We start from the raw sequence: 25592 nt of genomic DNA, 5'->3' as shown, positions 1-25592 counted from the left end.
CCACCCAGGCGCCCCATAATATTTATTTATTTTTGAGACAGAGAGAGACAAAGCATGAACAGGGGAGGGTCAGAGAGAGAGGGAGACACAGAATCTGAAACAGGCTCCAGGCTCTGAGCTGTCAGCACAGAGCCCGACGCGGGGCTCAAACTCACAGACCACAAGATCATGACCTGAGCTGAAGTCGGCCGCTTTACCGACTGAGCCACCCAGGTGCCCCGTCCTTCTCATCTTTAGATAAGACTATACTTTTATTCTCTAGAAATGAAATAGAAATTGCAGGATAATGAGAAACCAAGATCAGTCAAAGGGCTTTCTTTCCCTATATCCCCTAATAATCACTTTGGCAGATAACACCTGAACATTCTTTGTGGGGCTCCTAGCTGTCTTCTGTGGTTCCACCTGTCCCTGAGTCCTAACCTACAGTTGCTCCCTCTGGGATGGCGGTGAGCCGCAGACAGCTTTGCCTGCAGCTTTTAGCCAGGTTCTGTAAATGCAAGCAAGAGATAGGATGTGGAGGATAATTTTTCCACGCCTTTTATTTTTCTTTCAAAGATTAAATTACTGGCCTTAATATTTTATCTGTAGTTTTCTTTCTTTTATTTTTTCTGGAAGAATAAAGGGCCAGTTTCCCTAATCGTCATGTTCATCTCCCTTCACCCACCCCACTTCAGAAGAACTAGAAAGCATACATTCTTAGAGACAGGCTTTCCCCAATTAGGTGGTTGACAAAGCAAGTCAGTAGAGCAAGCAGCTTGATCAACCTACCTGTGAACTTGTTAGAAATGTAAATTTCTGGCCCCACCTAGGACTTGCTGAATCAGAAAGTACAGAGCCATGGCCTTGGAATTTGTGTTATAACAGTCCCTCCAGGTGCTTCTGGTCTGACTAAAAATTTGAAAACCAAGGGTGCTTGGGTGGTTCAGTTGGTTAAGCATCCAACTTCGGGTCAAGTCATGAACTCACGGTTTCAGTTCAAGCCCCGCATCGGGCTCTGTGCTGACAGCTCAGAGCCTGGAGCCTATTTCAGCTTCTATGTCTCCCTCTCTCTCTGCCCCTCCCCGCTCATGCTCTGTTTCTCTCTCTCTCTCTCTCTCTCTCTCTCAAACATGAAAAAAAAACCTTAAAAAAATGAAAACCAGTGTTTTCGACATAGTGCACTCATCAGAAACCAACTTTCAAAGGTCTTTCAGATGCTGCACATTCTCCTCCCTTGACATAGGTGGGTATTTGGAAGAGGACCAGAGGTCTTGGCATGCCTTCAGTAAGATCAATAGGTAGTCTGTTAATCTCATCATTTTGCCCTGAGAAGTGAATATTGTTACTTGGCAGTATTAGAGGATCTGCAGATGCTATGTAGGAGATTTTCCTGAGTGTCACCTATCATTTCATTTCAAAAGATTTTTTTGAGCAATTAGTGCTAGGCAGATAGTGTACTTTTGATAAGTGATAGTAATTATTATTACTACTTTAAAACTAATCTTTATGTTCTTTTTGTGAAAACTTCTATTTTCTTCATATATATTGTCTCTATTATTTATGTCATTCTGCTACTCTACTGGAGAATGAAAATATTAATGACAGTCCCCTACTTCACGGAGCTTGAAATCAGGTTGATGTTCATGTTTTTATTTGACCCACCCAGGTTTTTAAAATTTCATCCTGGCCAGAGACATTTGTTTTTGTTCACTGCTATTTTGTTCACTTAGCACAGTACCTGGAGGTTTAATAAATACTTCTTAATAAGGAATGATTGAATGCATGGATCCAAATACCCAGTGAAAGGAAAATATTCTGAGGTCCTTTGTATGTCTTACCTTTTGTGCCCAAAAGGACCAATGGCTTTTTATGTTTAAGTTGAATAAGACAGGTGGACACTTGTGCACAGCAGAGACCCCAGAAACACTAATCCTGATGTTTGCACACTATCATTTCTCGGCCTTTTGGCTAAGATCAAGTGTAGTATCTGATGTTTGCACACTATTAAGACTTATTTAGGTGTCCTGCACACCCATCTATGCACAGCAGTCTCAGGCTTGACATTTCAACCTGAGGAGGTGCCCTATTTTTAAATGCTGGTGGTAATGAGACAAAAATCTCCCATCTCATAGGCTCTCACCATGTTCTAGCAGATTTTTATTGCACATGGACCCTATGTCTCAAAAAGATTTGATAAATCAGCGGAATTTTGCCATTTTTTTCTGTCTGACTAGGGTTTCTATAATAAATTAGGCCATTATCCAGCCTGATAAGCAATCAGCCCAATGCTATTCATTTGGAAATCACCATAATAGGCTGGGAAGGGCTAGGAGAAGGAAAATGTAGTTCCATGCTTTAGCTTTAAGAACACATCAAATTGTTTTCGGATATTTTTAGGAGAGATGTCAGAAGCTTTTGTGTTAAAGTCTCAGAAAGTGTGGCCACTTAGAGCCTAATCTTTAGAGAGTAGTGCACAGATACACAGTGAAGCTATGGGGTATGAAAGGGGACAAAATGCTCTTGTCCTTCACTCTGCTAACCTCGAATCAAGCTGTGCTTTTATTCCCTCAGCTGACTCTGAAGCAGATTGGCACTAAAACTCAATATAGTTTGAAACACACACAAACCCACTCAGCTAATTAGCATATTTGGAAAGTGTTTTGTAGACCTTTATTTGGGGCAGCGTTCAGGAAGCAGCCCAGACCTGAAATTGCTGCAGTGGTGTAATTATTTATCTTAGACATTATAAAGACTAGAAGTCTTTTTGATAATCATTTTAGAAAGGTCATCTGAAAAACCTGATTATTCTTCTTGAAGTTAGCTTATTATACTTTCTTTGAGTGTCTTAGAAGAAAAAAATATTATTGAAGCTCCCATGCTGTTATTATATTATAAACCCCTTTATAAAATATCTTACCACATGTAAGATTGAGGGATATCAAAGTCAGATTCTTCTTGATAAAGAATGTTTTCTTCCTCTTCCTTCTCCATGTGTAATTTGCAAACACTTGACTTGAATGGAATTCCATGTTTGGCCCTTTAGTCTTAGTCTCTATTCCATGTGGTCTGGGTCACGCCTGTCTGTCTCACTCTGGGGCTCCAGGTCTTTATGCAAGATGTGGCCCAGAGAAGGAACTCAGGGAATGGTCAGTGAGGGTGAAATGAAAGAATAATTTGTGCATCCAATATAAATGCCTCTATCTGGCTTTCTAGGCTCCCTCACCTTGACTCTGTTGCATGTGCTTCCTGACTCCTCCCCACCTTGGCAGGTTAATGTCCCCTGCCCAAGTGGCCAGATACCTGCATAGATCCCAGGTCTAAGCCTTTTCATGTGCTGCTTTCTTGGTCAGAAATGGTCTTTAGTATCTTTTCTACGAAATATTCTCCCACCTTTTGGGGACCTCTTCAGGCCACACCTTAAGTCACAAAGTCTTTTTCTGATCTCCACTTCTCTAAAATCCTATTTGGCCTCTGATTTCCATAACAAGAATTAAAATATTAGGCTGCTGTTGTGAGTATAGGGTTCTCAAAAATCAAACAAATAGACAACCAAAAAGATAAGTGACTTGCCTTGCAGTTTGCTTTTGTTTTTCCTGATGTTGACATCTTGTTATGTCAGGGACATTATTTGTTTTCCTCTTATCATCAAATCAACTTAGTACAGTGGTATTCATGTTGTTGATTACCACTAAATAATTGTAGACTGCTTGAAAGTCCTAATCATAGGTCTTCTTCCATCTTTTTTTTGTCAAAAAAAAAAAAAAAGACACACACACACACACACACACACACACACAGTGATATACTAAGGGCTTTAGAAAAAACAAAATACAAGGACAGTTTCCCATGCTGAACTGAATCCCAATAAGGAAAAGACTGCTGTATTAGTGTCCACAGTTTATAAGGGGATATATATTTATCCATCAATATTTAGTTCTAACTTTAATTGGTAAATAAGTATCTGATACAACATAAACTTTTATTTTCTATAAGGAAATAGCATTCTGAATATTAAAAATGTGAAATTATTGAAGAGTTTCTCCTTGGTTCAAGTTACTTCAGAGGGAGAACTGAGTGTATCTTATGATTTGTTTTTTTGCCCAGCATTGATTATCAATGACAAGCATTTTGTCCACACCTTCCCCACAGCACCCCTCTAAATTGTTCATTTATCTCACACACACACACACACACACAAGAGGAAGGAAGGAAAGAAGGAAGGAAGGAAGGAAGGAAGGAGGAAAGGAAGGAAGGAAAGAGAGAAAGAGAAAGAAGAAAGAAAGAAAGAAAGGAAGAAAGAAAGAAAGAAAGAAAGAAAGAAAAGAACCTAAAAACCAATCTGTGTATATTTCTATTAGGCTCTTCCCTTCACAACTCAAGAAAAAAAAATGTTAAAGACTTCCTCTTTTTTCTTGCAACTCTTCTTTTTCTCTGAATAATCATTTTGTTTTTCTGTAAAATCATCTGATTTTTTGTTTTCAGTATTCCACATTGCCCCTAGAAAGAATTATTACTTGAGCTGAACAAGATGTTGCAGAGTTCTGTGGCATTCAGCTGACACTTAGAAATTCTCCTTTTCCACTCTTGCCAAATCTAGCTTCTCTACATTAGCCCCAGCCCCTGCCAAGGCGTTGGTGGTTTGGAGAGTGAAGGTCTGGTGTGTTTTTGGAAGAGACAGCATGGATGAATTCTGTATGCAGAGACCAAAGGCTTCAGAGCCAATAATTGCACATGTGAAGTGAGTGTTAAAGGAAAAAAGAAAAATGTATTTCCTTTCTTCTCTTCATGTTTTAATATTCTTAGGCCATTAGGCTGAAGTACTGCATCAGAACAGGATGGTGAGGGCCTCTGCATAATGAAAGAATAATGCTATTTGCTTTAAGATCTGAGTGGAGATAAGATTTACAGGCCAGGCTATTAATGAGTCCATCAAAAGTTTATCTCTGAGTTGGACTTCCTATCAAGAAGGAAGTACACTTCACTCAATATTTACATCTGAGAAAAATGGAATATCTACTGATAGCCACTTTCTGGGCCACTAAATAAATCATTGCTGCGTTGAGACTGCCAGATGGGTTTTATTCTTGATAAAATGGTACAATTTTATATTGAAAGCTTTTAATGCAAATATCTATCATATTTATAAGCCTAATTTCAACCATCTTGATTTCTGATTTAAACTCAGAATTTTCATATGTCAAATGGCTTGAGCTAAAGTTAAGTCTGCATAGTATGACTGGAATTATGATAAAATGATTTGCAAGTGTACAGTGTGCCTTAGCAAAGAACAACTTTTTTATAGTAGCCTTTTGATAGATATGTGGTGTTTTAATTCAAAACATTTTTTTTATTTCCAAGCCAATCACTGCTATTAATTTAACACTGTAAAATAAATTGCATCTTGCATTTAAGTGGAGAAAGCTGTTTCTCCACTTAAATGGAAATCTAAAAATTCAGATTTTTTTCCCAACAAAGGAGTCTGGGTTTAATTTCAATAGCAGCCTTCCAAGCTTGAAAAGGAGACAGCACAGATGTCCTTGAGAATGATTGTGCCCAAACACTGAGACAATGGTGCTGCTTCTTATGTTAGAGTTTTGTTCATCAAAACCACATAGAAATTTTCTGAAGAAAGTTTTGAAAAATTATTAATTTGCTTTATTTGTGTCTTTATTGGCAGTGCCTGCTGATGAATATGTAGAGCTTACTTCAACCAGCCTTTTGAAATCTAACCATAAACAATGAAGCATTTGGCTCCAAAGTTTGTCTTGATGCATTCTGAAAATAAATTCTATGTAGATAAAACATGCTGAGTTTCCCCCCACCACTGATCCCCTCTCCCCTGTTCATTTTATGTGGTAGGAAAAGAAAATATTTACCCATCAATAAAATGCTGATACCTAGCTCTGTAACCAAAGCACCCAGAAGCACATGTAAAAGTATAACAGAAAAAGATCCTTGCATCAGATTGCATCATGTTACAGCAGGTGGTGTAAACCCTCATCATCTAGTGCTGGGTTGAATGAATAATAAGGTTCCTAGGCTTTGGTCTGCATTCCATTCTATTTTTCATTTATTTGTATTAAGTTTTCCAAAAGGCAATAGAATTACATGCTAAATTAAATGCCACAGGTGGTAAGAATTGTATGAATTCAAAAGGGAGGAAGATTACTGAGGAGGGGATAATCAGAAAGGGCTTCCTGGAGAAAAAGGCCTTGACCTAGACCCTGAAGAATTGTAGACTCAATGGGGAATGATGAACCACTCTCCAGAGAAATTGATGTCCTCCTGTATCCTTTTTCAAAGAGGTTAGTCTCTGAGTATATACTTCTAAAACCTAGATGTTAACTGCCTCTTCATTTTTCTCTGTAAGCCCTCCAAACAAAATCTCCCACAAAAGCGTCAGTGAGCCACATAGAATTCACCAGTGATCATCCTTTAGAACAGGAAAGGAAGGGTATTTTTCACATCCGAAATCGACCCATATAAAATACTGCCAGCCATAGCTGTTCACCAAAATATTTTCCCAGTTGTGCAACTGCCAAAGGTTTTTTCACTGACCTCTCCACTGAGTGCTCCCCCCTCAGCCAAGTTCCTCCTTCCCTCCTGAATTGATACTGGCAGTATGAAGTTCACTTTCCTCCTCTTTCTTAAAACTGACTCAGACACACACAGGCTCAACTCTCACCCTGAAGCGAATTTATCAAATTCATCTCTCAACAAAGCACACAAATAAAGTATTATCCGTTTCATTCAATATGTATGCAACAAAAAAAGAAAACAGTACTGTAAAACTCAGTGTTAACATTTAGACTGGTGCAAGGATTTTGCCAACTTGATCTAAAAGTAATTGTAGAAGACTGGACCTTGATAACAATATAATAGGGCATTTGTGTCCGGTTGTGTCTGGTACACTGGATGTGGCAATTATTGTGAGAATGGGGTGGGTCGGTTCTCTGAGAATTATTCACTACTCAAAACCTCTTCAATATCTAAACTAGTCATGCTGTATGGATCCCTACACAGGAATGTGATATTGAAGCAGAAGATAACTTGTACATTACCACTCTGAAAGACCAGAGAATGGTGACACCATCAGAAGAAAAATTAAATGAATGAAAACACAAAAGTAAATAATATAAGCATCACAAATATTCTTTAAGTTATGACACTTGTCTAAGATAAGAAAATTAAAAATAAATACCTCTCTTTGTGCACACTTGTCTTGATATAAAATTTGTGGGAAACATCGATTATATATTGGTTCTAGATTTGCTCAAAGTTATAAACCTAGAATAAATCTAATTTTTTTTTCTCTGAATAGATTATTCCTTATCTCACCTTTTCTCATGGGAAAGCTTTCCTCTTAGAGTTACTGTGATAGAATACACTGAATGAGAAAAACAAGAAGTTATGTGCAGGTTGAGAGAGAGATCTGTTTTCTGAAGTTGTTGTAAAAGAATTATTCATAAATTTACAGGGCCGCAAACAGCCTGAGCAGGTTCCTCAGTCCTCCTCTTGCTTTTCAGGTAGGAGGGGTGTGCATAAATAGTACTAACCAGGTGAGAAGCTATCTAGTTTGTAAGGTGATAATCTCCTCAACGTCCTCTTCTATAGCTGAATCTAAAAGCACTTTGTCACCAGACTGTTCTTTCCAGTAGTTCTAAAAATTACTTCTCAGCAATGTAAGTGTCAGCCTGTATGGTTGAAGCTTATTATCTTTCATTCTGTCTTCAGAATGAAAACTGAGAACAACCAGCTGTCTTCTGCATAATTATGCCCCTAACAAAATGCATTCTTAGAGACTGTGGCTTCCTACTAGGTGGAAAAGTGAGCTCTTGTGTCCTGTTGCTCATTGTACATAGTGTTACTCTTTTCTCCCCCCAGTGACCGCATGAACTCATCAAGTTCACATGCAGAGCAAGTGAGAAGAGGACCATAGGTACCATTTGGGACGTTAAAAGGGCCAATTCTTATGAACATGTATCTGTAGCACTCTATATGCAGCTTAAGTAAATACGCTGTCTTCCTTTCTTCTGCTGAACTGATATTTAAAATAGTACACATAACATGGAATGGTAGAAAGGTACCTTTCTCAGTTGTACCCTATTGGTTTTCCTTTTCTCAGTTGTACCCTATTGGTTTTCTGGTAATTTAATCCCTACTGTAAGGTGTCCAGAAAGGGTACTTGAACTGGGCAGCCAATATAAGAATAATTTGAGGTGCTTTTTCAAAACACACGTTTCTTGGCCCAAACCCCAGACACACTTAATTCCAATCTCTGGAGGGAGGACCTGGCAATCTATCTTTTAAATAGTTTCCTGGTGGCTGCCAAATCTGAGAAAACAAAAAACTGTCCTGTCATCCACATTGCATAGTAGTTGGAAAGCCAAAGAAAAATACTTTTATAGTTGTGAAAATATTATATTTTCAAGTGCCTTGTGCCTGCATTAGCTGTAGAGCGGAATCCCAAGTGGAAGAAAACTGCAGGTATCATACCATTTACAGAAACCTGTTAAGGTTGTCAGGAAGAATGACTGTCAAGTTGGGCCAAGTAAGATTTGAATAGTAGTCAGAAAAGCAAAAGGCCGTTGGCTATCCTGCCAAGCACCAAGTCTCATTTTCCTCAAACTATAATAAGTTTTCAGTGAGACATCTTGGAAATAACCAGTCTGTTCTTTCAAACGAAGTGTGGTTTAAAATATGTAAGACAATGTAGCTTAAAGTTAGGCTATTGCTATTCACAATGTAGTGCATTGAGTGTACTGTACTTCAGTGCACAGCAAGATGAATACAGTCTTCTTCTGATGGTAGGTTTCCATGGGATGTTCTTTTTTTTTTATTTCTTGCACTGTGGTGTGGATTTTAGCATTTGGATATGCTTGCATACTAGAACAGGTCTTTGTGTTAGTGTAGGAGAGGGGTTATGCTCTGTATTTTTAGTCAGTTAAGTGAAATGCAATTTTAACTTCTGCTAGGAAAAAAAAGCCGTGTGTGTGTGTGTGTGTGTGTGTGTGTGTGTGTGTGTACGTGTGTTTTTTCTTGCTCATCCATTTTTCTTCTTTTTTGAAGCCTAATATACTTCTGTATTAAATGACAATATTGAATTGTGAACTAAAGTGACAGTTTTTATAGCTATTCAAATAATAAGCATTTGGGTCTCTAAGTTTAAAAGGAAGGGAAATATCTATTGCTGTATCTGCCATGCTGATCACACAATTTCCTGAAAATGGAAGTGATTTCAATCTTGTCTTTTGCCAAGGAGAATTTTACAGACGTTTCACATTCAAAATGCAGTCATCATTTAAAGTAAGAAAATTGCACTCAATGGGGGGAAATTTCATTAAAAACATTATTTTGTGCAAACTTACAGTCTGAATAAAACATAGAAATTAGAAAAAGTACATAAAGTGTTTACAAAATTAACAGTTTGTGTTGGCAGGAAGTTCTGCACTCCTTTTTCTTCAATTATGAGGAGATTTTCTCATTATGCTGCTCTATTTAAAGCTTGCTATAATTGACTTACATATTAAAGAGAATAATAGTGACAAATACAGATTAGGGTGCCTGTGTTTATGGATAACAAGTTGTATACAGAACCTCTTTGAGCCATTTATCCAGTAAGGGATATGCTTGGTTGCAGGGAAAATTAAACACCCAAGTTTATCATAGGTATAAAAGAGATTTCTTCCTTAAGCCCAGAGTCCTAATCATATGAATGTATGATGGGACTTCTATTTCTATTTTTTTTTCCGGTCGTCTTTCTTGCACAAAACTAAGACATGAATAAAGATAGGTTACTGCAAAAAAGAAATCTCACATATAATTTTCAATAGCATCTCCCCTATAAGCCACACACTATGAAAGTTCAGGAATAAAACACATAGATGAAATGAAACTTGTGACTGTGATACAGAGAAATGTAAGCATCCTGCTCCCCTGAAAGTAATCATAGAACAAGCCATTGGAGAACCTGGATGTGAAGGATTCTTTCTCTCAGAGCTAAGATAGCATGTTATTGCCCTGCTTTTCATGCAGATTTCCATTTGAAAATCGTCACCGATATCCCACTGTGAGGTTGTTTTGTTCAGTAAGAGGTTGAAGAAATGTGAGCATATAGAATGTCTTAAAGTTCCTTTGTGCAGCTAGTTAGCACATACAGACAGTCCTAAGACAATAGAGAAAAAAATCACAACACATTTATTCTACAAAGTACCACTTCTCTTACACGTGTTTCAGCATCTTTCTGGCTCTGGGTTGGTTTCAGTAGTGAACACTGATAGCTAATCAAGGTGAGCTTACTGAGAACAAACCAAATCAGACTAATAAGATGTCTTTTTCTGGGAGAACTGTTTTGAGATTAACAGAGACCTGCTTGTTAGCACAGCATTTAAAAACTCTTTTATGATACTCTTGTGGACAGCAAGAGGAAAGGATGATATGTCACTAAGACAGAGAATAGCATACATGCCAGTTGATTTTAGTTGGTATTCAGATGAACATTTTCTTAAAGTAATACTTCCTGTTTGTGACATATGCTACCAGATTTTTATTCTTGTTAATATTAATACTGTTTTAAAATACTGTGAAAAGGCAAAAAGTGAATTTATTTAAATAAAAAAAATTAAGCAAATACTGGCACAAGTAGTATGCATCTATGAATGATGTATTGGATTTGATAATCTCTGTTATTTTTTCCCAACTCTGAGATTGTGTGAAAGACAAATATAGCCATTCTTCTCCTTAACCAAAAGCAGAATTTAAAGAAGTCAAGTTGTTCAAGTCTTGGACCAGAACCTAATTCTTTCTGACAGTCAAAGCAGTGGCAGAAATCTGGCTTTCTTCTGTGGCCAGAGCACATAGGCAAACTTCTATTTCACAATCACAAAAAAAATTATATTTTATTTCCCTATTCTTATGTAACAACAAAGGAAAATGAAATGAGAAGCATATCAAAGGCTCTTCAAAGTTCAATTGGCCAGAGAAAAGAGAGAATCAGAATCATTCCCCATTCTTGTTTAGAGTCGTCTTCCACTTGTCTTTTTTTTTTGTCTGAAGGGGGTGAAAGGAGGGTATGGTGGTGTTGCTTTTGTAGATAATATTCTAGAATCCGTTTAAGAAGGCATTTCAAATGTCACGTTGTAAAGCTACTGTATGGGACAGTAGCTCCTTTTCCATGGTCAGATCCTGTGAGGCCATTCCTCTCTCCTAGCCAACATTTTATTCACCTTCCATCCTATATCCCATGGGTTCCAAGAACTTGGCCCATTTTCTCCCCTTCTGGCTATAACCATCTGCCCTTCCACCTGGGTTCCTTGCCTTTCAGACCATCACTAACATAGCTTAGCAATTTCTCCTTTAGTTTTTTATTGCTGAAAAGACCTTTAAATCCTTTGAAGTGTTTTCTAGTGTTACTGACAATAAAAACAAAGGCATAGTTAGGAATGTCTTAGTGTACCTTTTCCTTTTAATTAAAGAAAACAATTTAAGCCACCATTAGTGAAAAATGTGAATTAATAAGACACAGTTGCATCTCATAGAATTTAACAGTCCTTGTAAGGGCCTGGAAAAGGCGACAGAAAGCAGATGAGAACCTTGTACAGCCTTGTTCCTGTTCTCTCTCCTTGTCTCCTGTCGGTCTCTCCTTTATATTTTATCTGCCTGTGTGTTTCTTCTGGAAGATCTTTCATTGCTCATGAATTATCTCACTTTATTTTAAGTTAATAAACCATACTCAGTTTCAAATTTCCAGAAAATCTTATTTCTCATTAGGGAAACTCTAATCCCCTCATCTCATTTTTTTTTTTTTATCTTGGCAATTGATTCATCTAGGAATTGACCTTGAAACCAATCTCACCTCTCCCTTTTTAACAATCAATATCTAATCCCCTTAAGGGAGGAAATAATGGATAACAAGTGGCTGTATGATGGATTCCTGTCCCTCGGTTCTTCAGTTCTTATATTTTTATCTTAGAAGACCATCTTCCTGGTTATCCCTGTTTCATAAAGTTAGCTTGCTGAAGTGGTTCCTTGTATCTTTTCTTTACATTCTAAACTCTAAGGTATAGAAAGGTAGTAAAAAAGAGTGATCCTATTAGAAAGGAGAACATTCTTCCCCAGCTCTATCACCTCGAAAATAACAATGACTACTTTTAGAACAAAAACAGTGGAAAATTTCAGGTAATCACAATCTGAAGGCTTTATTTTCCAAGGAAGATATACTGACTGGGAAAGTTCTCTCAAGAAAACAAAATCTGTTGTTTTTGAGCATGTTTTTGGTCTGTTTAATTTTAGATGCCCTCCGCCAGTGATTTTCACAACTCAAATGTGTGTGGGGGGAAGAACAGTTTATTCTTTGATATTGAGTTTTTAATTATATGAAATAGTTCACTCACCATATAATAAATGGTCCTTTAAGCACAACGGTGATGAACCTTGTCAAAAGACAGTTTAAAATCATTTATTCTTTAGATTAAAAGGACTTCTTTTAGTCTAATAAGGGCAAGTAGGTTTCAGTTTGTGTGTGGAACCAAATTGAGCAGAACTAGTTGTCTGGAATGTGATGTTGAAAATGATTCTGAGCCCACCATGACTACAGCAGGAAAGAGAGTTAAAACAATTATGATGAGTAATAATTATGGGTTCATCTGTAATCTGTTTTCTGAGATCCAGCCTGTGACTACCAAGGAAGCTGGTATTTACTGACTGCTTCCTAGATCCTTGTTAAAAGCAGTGGGAAAGGGATGTCCAAAAATTTATTTTTCCAAAAATTACAATTCAGACATATAGCGTGATGTTTTGGGGAAAGTGGAAATAGTAGAGGAAGAGATGGAATATTTTAACCTAAGACTTTCCAGAAAGACCCAGATTATTTAATTAAACATTCTAATTCAGGATCTTATATTCTAACTCAGGATCTTATATTTAATAAAATTAACACATAGGAAACAACTGTTAAATTAGAAGGATAGTGTGTCAAAGAGAAATTTCAACAGACAAGTTGAATAAGTGAAGAAGACTTTATTCAAGGTTTCTCTAATAGGAGTCAAGACTCTTGCAAGAGGAGAGAGGGGTTAAATTCAGTCCACTGAAACAAAAGGCAGGAGAGTTTTTGATAGCTGGGGTGAACTAGTGGAAAGTACTAGAGGACATTGGTGGAGGAGGTTGGTCAAAGCGATTAGGCCCTCTGTGCTTGCTAGTTGGTGGTTATTAAAATTAGGCTTCTGCCATCCCATAGAGACTGGAATTTGGGACCCTATCTTTCCTGATGATTACATGTCAGAGGGATGTCCCCCAAATCCTTGAGAAAGGTATCCCTGGGTTATAAACCTAGAAGTGCCTAGAAGATTTCCATCTCAAAGGGACAGAGAAATCATTTACAATAACAAGTTTTCTAAAGTAAATGCTGTAGGAAAAGGGGGGTGAGGAGCCTTCCTTTTAGACAGCCTTCTTCCTGTCTAAAGTTTATTTGAGGGCATTGTTAAGGCTTTCTTGGCCAAGTGTCAAATTATATTCTTTGTTATGTAGTTTAGGATACACATATGCGGTAGCATTTCAGAGATGCTGGAAATCAAAGAGAGATCAACAGAGTTTTCCAGAGGTAGAAAGATTTCAGTTGCTCTTTGAAGAATTTTACAAAGTAACGTGAAAGAAAAGAAGATATTTCTGTCAAGAACATCACAGTAAGTGAGTGATGACAGGTAAGACAAAGTACATGTGGGAAACCAGTTGGGACTTACTTTTGATAAGACAAGTTTGTTCCTCAATTTTAGATCAACTTGAGCAATCTTCTTTCCTCCCTTGCTATAAGCACCAAGGTACCAGTTGCTCTGCCCTCCCTAAAGTGGCCAGTCCCTACAGTAACTGCTAGGTTCTTGCCCTCCAAGAGTGTGCAGGGGGACACAGAAGACGCTGCTGCTTGTGCTGCCTGCAAAGACAAGCCTTGGTAGATTTGTTCTATTAGGTGTTTCTTCCTAATTACTTTTGGGTCTGAGCAGCATAACACCTAAGGGGAAATTTGAAATAAAATAAGCCATCTGAAGTCCTAGAGTCCTCATATGTGAATCTTTTCTGGAATGTTAACAGGAAATCCCACAGGGTTTTTTGTTTCAGGCTTTTATTTCAGAGCTCAATAGCCATCAGCTTTCCTTCCAACATATCCCCCTCTAACATTGTAGGTGAAGAGCAAGCCAACCACTTACCCTGCCAAACCAAGGCAAAGAAGTAGGGGGCAGTTCTTTTCAAACATGTAACTAGCATTTTTGGAGTTGTGCACACAAGGTGATAACCTTGACTCATTGAGGAATGGCTTTCCCAGGGAATGCTAGTATAAGGAAGAAGAATGGCAGAGGGGCAGCGGCTTGGAGTCTTAACTCTGGAGTCAGATCTGACATTCAATCCAAGTTATTTCATACTTACCTGTGACCTTGATAGATTACACATTCTTTCTAAATGCCAGTTGCCTGATTAAAATGAGGGAATCATAAATGAAATTTTATTTTTCTCAGGAATTATTATTTTGTCTTGAATTCTTGCTTTCAGAGTAAATACAATGTGAGGAATTTAGTAGCATAACTGCAAGTGGAATATTTTTATTTTTATTTTTTGACCTATGCTATTTCTTTAACTACAGTGGTTTTTAGGGTGTAAGATCTCGCCTCAGAATATTTCTAGTAATTTACATGAGTCTTTACTTTTTTTTTTTTGGATGTTTATTCATTTTTGAGAGAGAGAGAGACAGAGAGACAGAGAGACAGAGAGACAGAGAGACAGAGCTTGAGGAGGGGATGGGCAGAGAGAGAGAAAGATACAGAGTCTGAAGCAGGCCCTAGGCTCTGAGCTGTCAGCACAGAGCCTGAAGCGGGGCTCAAACTCAGGAGCTGAAAGATCATGACCTGACCCGAAGTCAGATTCTTAACCAACTGAGCCACCCTGGTGCCCCTTTTTATATGAGTCTTTAAAAGGTACAGAGATTTCTTAGGGATATTAAGGCAAATACAGTAGCATGAGCTAAATATACCATAGGATTCACATCCTAAAAACAAGAAAAAAGAATTTCCTGCTTGCAGACCAGGAGTCATTAGCTGGTCAGTGTAGTGGATTTATTTGAGTAAGCAAATTTATTGGAGTAAAGAGCATTTCTTCTTTTCAGGCCTCATGCCTGACATTTTGAGAATACTGATTCAAGATAGGTCTGTAACAGCTTCAGTTGTGTAGAATTCAGTAAGACCACATATGTTTTGCTGATACTTGAAAAAACAAAGCAAAACAAAAAAGCAGTATGGTGGTTTTATGTAGAGATCACTTGTGATTCTGAAAAAAAAAAGTATGGAATTACTGACTAAGTCAATGGAAATTTTTATTTAAATCGTCTCTACAGACCTCCTCTATTCCTACATACACCCCCTACAGCATGTCACCCACTGTTAGATACTAGAAAATAAATTTTAATGTGAAAAACAACACTGAAACAGTAATCTCTAGAGATCAGTCAACAATATTGAAATATGCTATTAGCTGTTGACTGTAAGCTAACAGATTCATTATTGCTAAAGAATTGTCACTTTCATCAGAGTAAGCCTTCGTATTAATTTTCTTTTTTTTTCCTTCTAAAATATAAAAAGCCTTTATTTTCCTTTTTGTTATTGTCAGAGTAGATATTTATACCAGACATGTTCATGAAGGGAAGAGGGCTGTACATATCAGAATTAGTTAAGGATATTCTTGAAACTCATATTTTGACCCTTACCCCTTTGTAATCTCTGTTGTATCAAGTTAATATTTATTAAGCATTTACTATGTCCTAAGGGCTATTCTAGGCAATAATGGTATAGATGTAGATAAGTGGCAAGGTCCCTAATATTCTGAGATATAAATTAACGCTGGGGAAATAGAGTTTATAAGTAAAGAATCAAAGAACAAGACAATGTTGGATTATGAAAAGTGCCACGAAGAAAGTAAACCATCATGTTTTGAGAGAGGGTGACTGAGATGGAGGTATTTTTGAGTGGATGTCAGGAAAGGTTCCTTAATCTATGTGAATCACTTTCTTCTTTGGAAAATGATGATTATAACATCTACCATATAAAATTGATGTGAAAATTAAGAGTGAGCACATGTTTTCATTGTCTGTCTCACAATAAGCACTCAATAAATAGTAAGTATTCAATAAATGGTAGTTATTTTAATGGTTTTCTGACTTGGATAATATCTGAAATGATCTCCTGGATTCATCCAGACTATAGGACTCTACTATTCATCTCAAAGGCAATTGTTTTAATTCAGGGATAAGTTGAAGATGACTAAACTATAGATTATACTATACACAGTATATGTTTACTAGGTAGTTCTCATATCAGTCCCCAACCCTTAATGCTTTCTGTGACCCAGAGCAGTGTGTTTACCCTTTTTCTTTTCTTTTCTGCTATTTTTTTAATGTTTGTTTATTTATTTTGTGTGTGTGTGTGTGTGTGAGAGAGAGTGTGTGTGTGTGTGTGCAAGTGCACCCCAACTGGGGAGGGGCAGAGAGAGAGTTAGAGGGAGAGAGAGAATCCTAAACAGTCTCCACCCACAGTACAGAGTCCAAAGCAGGGATAATCTCTTGACCATGAGATAATGACCTGATCTGAAATCAAGAGTCAGACACTCAGCCAACTGAGTCACCCAGGCATCCCACCTCTTTTCTTGTGTTAAGAGTGACATACTCTCTGGACACCAGGGAAACATGGGAGGAATTAAAACCAAAGATTACATTTTCTTCAGGAGGAATTCTAATAAATGATCTCTACCTTTTAGGAGAACAGTCTTCTCCCACTAATCTGTGCACTCTTATCTTTTGTGTAAGAAATAGTTAATGTCAAATGCCTGCTCTCCAAATATCACCAACACAATCTGTTGTTAAGACAAAGCTGAATGCTTTGCTTACTGTGGTAGGGGACTACTAGACTGGGCTATGACATGGTCTTGGAGAAGTAAAGACAAGGTCAGAGTAAATTGAGAATTAGAAATTTGGCTTAAGGTGGTCTTTCAGTATAGGGACTTAATTGAAAATAGGAAAAGATCTTTTTTTAAAAAAAATTAATGTTTATTTATCTTTGAGGAAGGGAGAGAGAGAGACAGAGAGAGAGAGACAAAGAGAGAGAGTGGGGGAGGGACAGAGAGAGAGGGAGACACAGAATCTGAAGCAGGCTCTGAGCCGTCAGTACAGAGCCTGACATGAGGCTTGAACTCACAAACCATGAGATCATGACCTTGGCCAAGGTCAGACACTTAATTGACTGAGCCACTCAGGTGCCCCCAAAATAGGTATAGATCTTAATGTAACAGTTAAGGATTGGTAAAAAGTAGCAGTTGCAGAATTTTGAAGAAAGAGATGCTGAAGAATCTTAGGATATTAATCATGTGTTATTGAAAACTGAGTGAGTCTGGGAGTTTTTCACAATCAAGTTATTTGCTGGGCACAAGTCTCCTAGAATAGTTAATTTATACTAATGAGGAAAGTGTAACAGCCAAGTCATGTTAATAAATAGGAACCGGTTCCAGGATAGATAGTTTCCGTTCTCAGTGGGAATTACCACTGTATGGGCTTCTACTCTTTATGTAGGACATGAAATCCAAAGGTATGTGGGGCAGTTCCACAAGAGGCATATTCTACAACAGGGTACATATTAAGCTAATAGGGGAAAACATCGGAAGTCCTTCTGACGGAGGGAAGTCTCTCCATCTTTAGTTCAAAACTGTAGCATCCTTTTCCTCATTTTCTAATATTTTCTCATTTACAACTGTTGTCTTCTGTAAGGTAGGGAAACTGACTTACACATCAAAAGCAGAAATTTAATACATTGAAAAATAATGTACCTTATGGCAAGTTTGCAGTGTACATGGTATTTTAAACATTGTTTATAAGCCTCCATGGGGGGGGGGGACCTTTTAATTAATGGAGTTAATGGCTTGATGAGGAAGAGTCCTGGTGATACCCCTTCCACAGAAACAGGAGCTTGAATGATGTGGTTTCCTGGCCCTGGATCCATGGTCCCAGCATGAGTATTATATCCAAGCTAGTTGATGTCCTCCACTGAGCTCCCAGCCTTCTGGCTCCCTGATCTGTCAATCTCAATCTTCCTTCCTTCATTTCTTTCTTTCTTTCTTTCTTTCTTTCTTTCTTTCTTTCTTTCTTTCTTTCTCCATTCTCCCTTCCTCCCTTTCCCTCCCTATCTCTCTCTCTCCCTTTCTCCTTCCTTCCTTCCTTCCTTCCTTCCTTCCTTCCTTCCTTCCTTCTTTCCCCTTTCCTTCCTTTCCTCTCCCCGCCCTCCCCTCCCCTCCCCTCCTGTTTTCTTTTCTCTTTTCTTTTCTTTTCTTTTCTTTTCTTTTCTTTTCTTTCTGGAGATAATAATACTATATACACAGACTTCACCTTTACTGCTTCCAGACTTGTGTAAGTGATGTAGTATCTCTCTAATAAATGCCAAAGGGACAAGATCAGATAAGATTCTTGTAACAAAAACTACGTATATAATCTTAAGAACCAAACAGTCCAAAGGCCTGCTTTGCTAGCAGGGGTAGGAAAATATTATTTACTGACATGAAACTTTATAATAAAGCAATCAGTCTTGCTTCATAAAAGCAATGTGAAACTAGAAGGGGTTCCATAGAGAGTCATTACTTGAATTTTTAGTGATCATCTACTTTGGGGGTCATCTTCATAAATCAGCTATTCGTTACCAGTTCATTGCTCATAGACAATTTGACCAAGCTACAAAAACTAGCATCAATTTAATTTCCAGGGGCAAAAATATACATGTTGAGCCATTAAAGTAGATCTTCCTAACACTGATATCCTGATGTCATGCTGCATTTATTCTATATTATGTAATTTTGGCTGGGATCTCCATAAATTTTTGGCTTTAGTTTATTTGGCATTCTGTAATTGACTTAAGGAGTCAATCTCAAAGAATCTTCAGCATTGTACAACATGTGACTTATTTACAGTTGTATTCTGTAAAGATGATTTAAGAAATTACCTAAGAGTCAGACATTCTTCTAAATTGTTGATACCCTTCAATAATTATTAGAATGTTTTTCCTTCAGGGGCACCTGGGTGGCTCTGTTGGTTAAGTGTCCGACTTCGGCTCAGGTCGTGATCTCACGGTCCATGGGTTCGAGCCCCGTATGAGGCTCTGTGCTGACAGCTCAGAGCCTGGGGCCTGCTTCGGATACTGTCTCTCTCTCTCTCTCTCTCTCTCTCTCTCTCTCTCTCTCTCTGTTTCTCCCCCACTCACATTCTGTCTCTCTCTCTCAAAAATAAATAAACATTAAAAAAAATTTAGAATGTTTTTCCTTCAGCCACTCACTGTTCCCCGTATATAGTAACATGCATTTATAATCTAAATAGTATTGTGAATAGTAATATAAAACCATTTAAAGGGGATAAATTTGGCAGGGCCAAGTGGCAGGTGATGGTTTAGTGAAAGGTTAATTGGTGAGCAATTCTGCTGGTTACAGGTTACCTGTCCACTCACAGATGAGATGCTTGGAAAGAAGAAAAGTAGACCCAGTGGCCTTTATAAGGAGAGGCTGTGTCCATTTGGGGACTAAGAAACCTGTGAAAAATTCAGCCAAGTTAGTTATTTGGTATTATGTGGTCAAAATGAAACATTCTTTGCATAAAATTGTGTTTATTGGTTAATGTAAACCAGTTTTAGTCAATAAGACTTAGGTCTGTCACATGTAAAAGACTTTGTTTTCTTCCACAAATTAGTCATCAAAACGAATTCTGCTTCATTAAGTTAAATACCAAATATGTACATCTAGGGTTAATAAATGGCTTTGAAAAACAACAGCAGGGAATTGGTGCCAAGAGTATGAAAATCTTATGAAATTACCTGGGAATTTTTCCAGAAACCTTTTGGGTCACAGGAATTATAGACTACCTTTTCATAGAAATAACAGAAATGTTAGATGTGCTTACTTATAACTGCCAGCTAAACAATAAACAGTGCTTAGTTTTCAAAAACTGTTGACATTTGTCTCACCAGAAAACAAGTGCTCTAAATAACAGATATTAAACTGAGGTATGTCCTGTGACTAACATAGATTGTTTACATAAACAGAAATAGAGAGATTTTCGTAATGCAAAATATGCACACATACACACACATATGTAACCCTGTCATTTTTAGACAGTGACCTCTTGCTTGAATTGATTTCAATAAAGGATAGGAAAAGCTTAAACAAAATTAATTAAATGCAGGCAAGCGTAGGCATGAATGTGGCAATTAATTTGATTTCTGCAAGTAGGTTGTTAATAAATGGAGATAGGAAAAGCAAGTTATGGCTGTAAATTTCAAATTCCTTCAACAATAAAGATGTGTCATATTCATGACACATACTGATGTATGGAGATAAATTGCCTGTCACTTAGTGTGGAAGATACCGCTTAAGTTGTACATTAGATGCATATTAAGCTGTGTAGGAGCCCACATTTAGTCTGTCTGTTTCCTCTAGGTAATGTAGCTCATTCATAATGTCATTTTCTTGGATGTGCCAAAGTGGCTAAATGAGCATAGAAGTTATTTATACATTAGCATGGTATGTAGAACATCACTATTTCCCGCTTTGCAGAGGGGCATAGGCAAAGTTGACAGGGCTGAATTTATGCAGGCTCCAAAATGAGACTCAAACCCTAATTAGCATTTCTTCCTAAATCTGGAATTGGGTGGGGAAAGTAAATTACATATCTGAGGTGAAGTCTTTGTCTTTTTCTGACAGCCTACTTCTACAAATTGGATGGGCCAGCCTGACAAACATGGAATGCTTCAAAGTTTCCTCTTGTAACAGGAATCCTACAGTCTTTTGTAACATACACTCTCTGATAATTAACATGGGATTTCTAGACAGTTAATCATTTTCGATGAATTCCCCACTTCTAAAATGGATGTGATGCAGCTTATTTATGGTAGGAAGAATTTTAATTGCACATGAAACCCCTCTTTAGCATACAACTACCTACCGATTCACTCACATGTTATCTAAAGTTGCACAAGGCAGAGCAAGTGCCTCATCTGATAAGGACATAGTAAGTATGTAATTGAAATTGGTCTTTCAGGCAAGCCGTGATTTGTTCTTCCTTTAGGCCCTCAGCATGAGCTACCTTTCATTGTTATAATCTCTCTGCACCATCTGGACCTCTATAAAGATGTTGGTCTCAGCGGTGAAATGAAAGACAAGGAGGATACTAAATAAAACTTACATAGTGAGAGAAAATTGTTATTGTTGATGCTAATCATAAGTATATCTTTTGAGCTTTTCACCTAAGGATATTAAAAGATTCTCTCGGCACTAATCTTGGTCTCAAAGTTTTAGGATTGATGGCCATATTGCTATATAAGGAGGTTAAACATTTGACAAATAGCAGATGAGATGGAGATATGATTGTTTTATTCATTCATTTAACAAACATCGGTATATACTGTGTAGAGATGATGATGGTATATACTGTGTATGATTTTTTTATTCATTCATTTAACAAACATTGGTATATACTGTGTAGAGATGATGGTCTAAGTAGTCTGACAATGTAATGTATCATTCAATCTGAAACCCCAGTAAGAGTTAAGGGGGAGCTACTCATAGTTTTACTAGGATAAGAGACATATAAACTAGGACCATCCTAGACAAGCCAGGAAGTAGTGCCATCTTATTTCTTGACAATGAAAACATGCTACTAGGTCTTAAAGCTTACAACAGCTCAAACGTGCATTCTCTGTCTTTGCTCAAGTGTCAATGTCAAGTTGAAATCCTCAGCCTTGCTATATAGCCCTAACTAAAATGGCAGCAGCCCCCAGTATTCCTTAATTCTTGCCCCCAGGCTTGTTTTTCTCCAAGGTTATTTATCATCTTCCAATATACTATATAATCTATTTATTTTATTTCTTCCCTATCACTTTTCATTAGAACATAAGCTCAGTAATGGCAGGGATTTTTGTATGATTTCTTCATTGCTCTATTCCAAGCATACATGGTAATATCTGGCACATATTAACTGCTAAATAAATGCCCCTGAATGGATGTATTTCTCCATTTTAGAACATCAATTTTGTGTTTGGCATAGTGATACATTTTAGAGGCATAGAAGTCTCTCTGTGCCTTTATGAATTTCCCAAAGTAGTTGGAAGAAATAACTATTCTTACAAGTGAAATAAACAATGAGATGTTTCATGATGTCTATAAGGGTTTTGTAAGATTAGTATTTTAGGAGATTACATAATTCAAATATTACCAAAAATATTGAGTAACTAAAGAAACGATAGTCTAATCTTTCATGATACATGATACTTTCATTTTCCTCTTCATCCTGTTTTAATAATGTTTTTTTAAGCAGGTCCCACACCCAACACGGGCTTGAACTCATGACTCTGAGGTCAAACGTTATGTACTCTATTGACTGAGCCAGCCAGGCACCCCTGTCTTAATAAGTTTTAAAGTCACATCACCTTTCATGTAGTAACAAATGAATCATTTGATAGAAATCAAGTATCAAATGGGTTAATAAGAAGTCTTAATTTTATCTTGAATCAAATTGAAAATATAGCTTTAGAAATTGGAGCATGGCTGCTTAGAAACAATTGCAACAGAAGCATAGTACTAATATTTATTTTCAGTTTTAACATAAGACTCTAAATAAAATAGTCTAAAGGAATGAACTTTTGATGAACCTTTTAAAATTGAGAATTCTCAACTTTCATTCTCTAAGGTGGGGAAGAGGCATCCCTGAATTTGTAGTCCAGAAAAGTAGGCCCTTGTTTCTAGAGTTCTGTCTGAAGTAGGTCGGTGATCTTGGGCAGCAGGACACCTCCTAAATTTCTTACATCATTTTTTGACTTATGGGATCATACGTTCTTTAAGGTTCCTGTATTAGTTTCCTAAAGCTGCAGTATTAAAGTACCAAAAACTGAGTTCCTAAAACAATAGAGATTTATTGTCTCACAGTTCTGGAGGCTTGAACTCTGAAATCTAGGTATCAGCATGGCCATGTTGTCCCTGACAGTTTTAGGGAGAATCGTTCTCTGCCTCTTCCAGCTTCTGGTATTTTCTGCTAACCCTTGGTGTTCCCTGGCTCTTGGATGCATCACTGCGGTCACATGGCTGTCTCCCTGTGTGTTACTGCATTGTCTTCTCTCTGCGCATGTCCTGAGTCTATGTCCTAATTCCCCTTTCTTAGAAGTCATACCAGACTAGAGCTTAGCCAGTGATCTAATGTTGTTAACATGATTACCTGTACAAGAACGTTACTTCCACATAAGGCCACATTCTGAAGTATTGAAGATTTGGGCCACAACATACTTTTTGGGGGGCAGGGTACAGTTTAACTCATAACAATTAGTTTAGGTTCTACATGACTATAGCTCTAGGTAATATCAAGGAGAATAATGGTAAATTAAAAAAAATATTGCTTTGATATACTCTCAAATAATTTTTAAAACCATACTTATCTGTTCCTTTACCATTATCTAAATATAAAGATCTCATGGATCATTATGGAAGATGCAATGATTTTCATGATTTATATTTATATTTTTAAAATTCTTTATAACAGTTTTCAGATTAATGTGTAAACTAACATCATTGTAAACAAACATAATTTAGAAGAGTAAAGATGGATTACAGGATTTATATTGAACTTGGCAGTTTGGTAGTAGACAACAAAACTTCTATAAAATTTAAGCAGCCTTTTTTTCAGCCATTTATTCCCTGCCACTTCGTAAGAACAAGCTAGATGGGGATAATTTTTAGCTGTGTTTCACTCAGACAGAAATCTCAAGAGGCCAGTAATACAGAATATTGAAGGATTGGTAACATAATAGAATTCCAAATTAGTAACCAAAGTAAAGAAATCAACTCAGTGTGGATTACCATGAATTCAAATTTAGAAATTTCTAGGAATACTTCTGAAAAGGGCTTCTATACAAAATTTCTGTTTCCTGGTAAAAATGGAATTATTTCATTTTATAAAAACTATGTTTCATAAATGTCAAGCACATCGAACCACTTAAATCTGTTAAAACTTATTGTTTCTTTTTCTGACTTACATAAAAATATTTTTGCATGCATCTCTAATGTAATAAAAAATATTTCCTTCTTACTATTATTATAGAAAATACTATTCATAAATAGTGGTAATTTAATTGATCACTGCTAGGGCTAAATGCTTCTCAGGTATAGAACCTAGCAAATTGCCAGTGATATCCACACAGTAAGGTTTAATTTTTTCAAGATATTAGAATAGGTAACATATATCTTAATTTGTACTTTTTCTCATAATTTTAATTCTTTTCAAATATTAGTCAAATCAAACTCAATTTCATTTCAGACCTCCAGAAACATGTGGTCAAAAGAGTTGGGCAAATCCACTAGCCCCTTTGCCATCTTCACTGAGATTTAAAAAGCTGTTAGCAGAAGTTGTGTGTGAAGCCTCAATTGGGCATATCTAATATGTTTTCTTCTGAAAGGCCCATTACTCTCTGATGCATGATGGGAAATGGTCTTAGTAGAAGAATGCTCCTGAACTCTTGTTACCAGAGATTCTAACACATTGCTGACTCAGTTCATTTCTTATCTTGGTCAAGAGAAAGCATGTGTTATGACCTTGTGTGCGTGTCCTAATCCAAGATCATTCCACTATTTTTCTCCTAAAATAGTATTTTTTAAGTGCATATCTTTTTTTGTTTTACCATTGCCATTGTTCTTATTTGCCACTTCTCAGAGTGCATACCTGAGAATGATTTATTCATTTTGGTGGGTTCATTGTGTTGTGTCCATGTTAAGAATATTTCTGATTCTTAGTGGGGGTGGCAAGAAGGGAAGGGGAACGAATGTTGGTTTGAAAATGATATGAACCATGAGAGAATGCTCTTTCTGACACTCCTCTATTTCATGCAACCCATCCTTATAGTCTACAAAATGTATAATCTAACAAGCATGTTTTTAAGACATAAAGTTTCCTTTCATCAACATGCTGCTGTCTTTCTCACTGCTGCTGATATATGTCTCTGATCAATAGTCAATTCAAACATATTTGTAGAACGTTCTACTATATAACTAACATATGACTATGCAATGTGATATGTTTACGTAAGTATAGAAATGGTATTTTTGGTATTTTTCATCTGGTTGACTATTTTTTTCTTATATCTTGATTTTTTAGTATTACTGTCTCCATTCCTTAGTGTCCCTCTGTTTTGCTTAATCAGAAAACAAAGTTATGAGTTAAGATAATAATTCAACATTGTTTAGCTTACAAAATGAAGAGAAATTTTTAAAGCGGGGCCATCTTTATAGAAATGTAACTTTGCATTTCAACTACAAAATCAACATAGAAAAGTAAAACATTGGAGTATTTGAGTTCCAACATGAGATCATTTAACTTCATAGCTTGAACTTCTTTATCTGTAAAAATGAATTCTCAGAACTGACCTATCTGATTTTGGTTTGTGACACTTGGAAGAAATAAGTTTTCAATAATGTATTTGCTCTAAGTGTACTTGCTATTATTTCAAAATACAATTATATATAAATCTCCAAAGCTTGAGGTTTTTATTTTATTTTTTTATTTTTATTTA

At 36.8% G+C, this 25592-nt stretch overlaps 1 protein-coding gene and 1 pseudogene across 19 annotated transcripts in view; both read left to right on the top strand.

The window, feature by feature from the left end:
• NRXN1 (neurexin 1) overlaps positions 1–25592 on the top strand; it is a 1136768-nt gene that overhangs the window by 172471 nt on the left and 938705 nt on the right. Inside the window, exons 5-6 of one of the 19 annotated variants that reach the window (XM_047854336.1) lie at positions 7022–7031; positions 23291–23331. The exons of the other annotated variants lie outside the window; for them this stretch is intronic. Of the exons in view, the coding sequence (XP_047710292.1) occupies positions 7022–7031; positions 23291–23331 (51 nt within the window). The remainder of the gene's footprint in view (positions 1–7021; positions 7032–23290; positions 23332–25592) is intronic. 19 annotated transcript variants of the gene reach the window in all.
• LOC125163180 (uncharacterized) lies at positions 1928–2068 on the top strand (annotated as a pseudogene).

Source organism: Prionailurus viverrinus, chromosome A3 (genome assembly GCF_022837055.1).
Source record: "Prionailurus viverrinus isolate Anna chromosome A3, UM_Priviv_1.0, whole genome shotgun sequence".
NCBI classification, from domain to species: Eukaryota; Metazoa; Chordata; class Mammalia; order Carnivora; family Felidae; genus Prionailurus; species Prionailurus viverrinus.
This window is presented reverse-complemented; position numbering and strand designations above follow the sequence as displayed.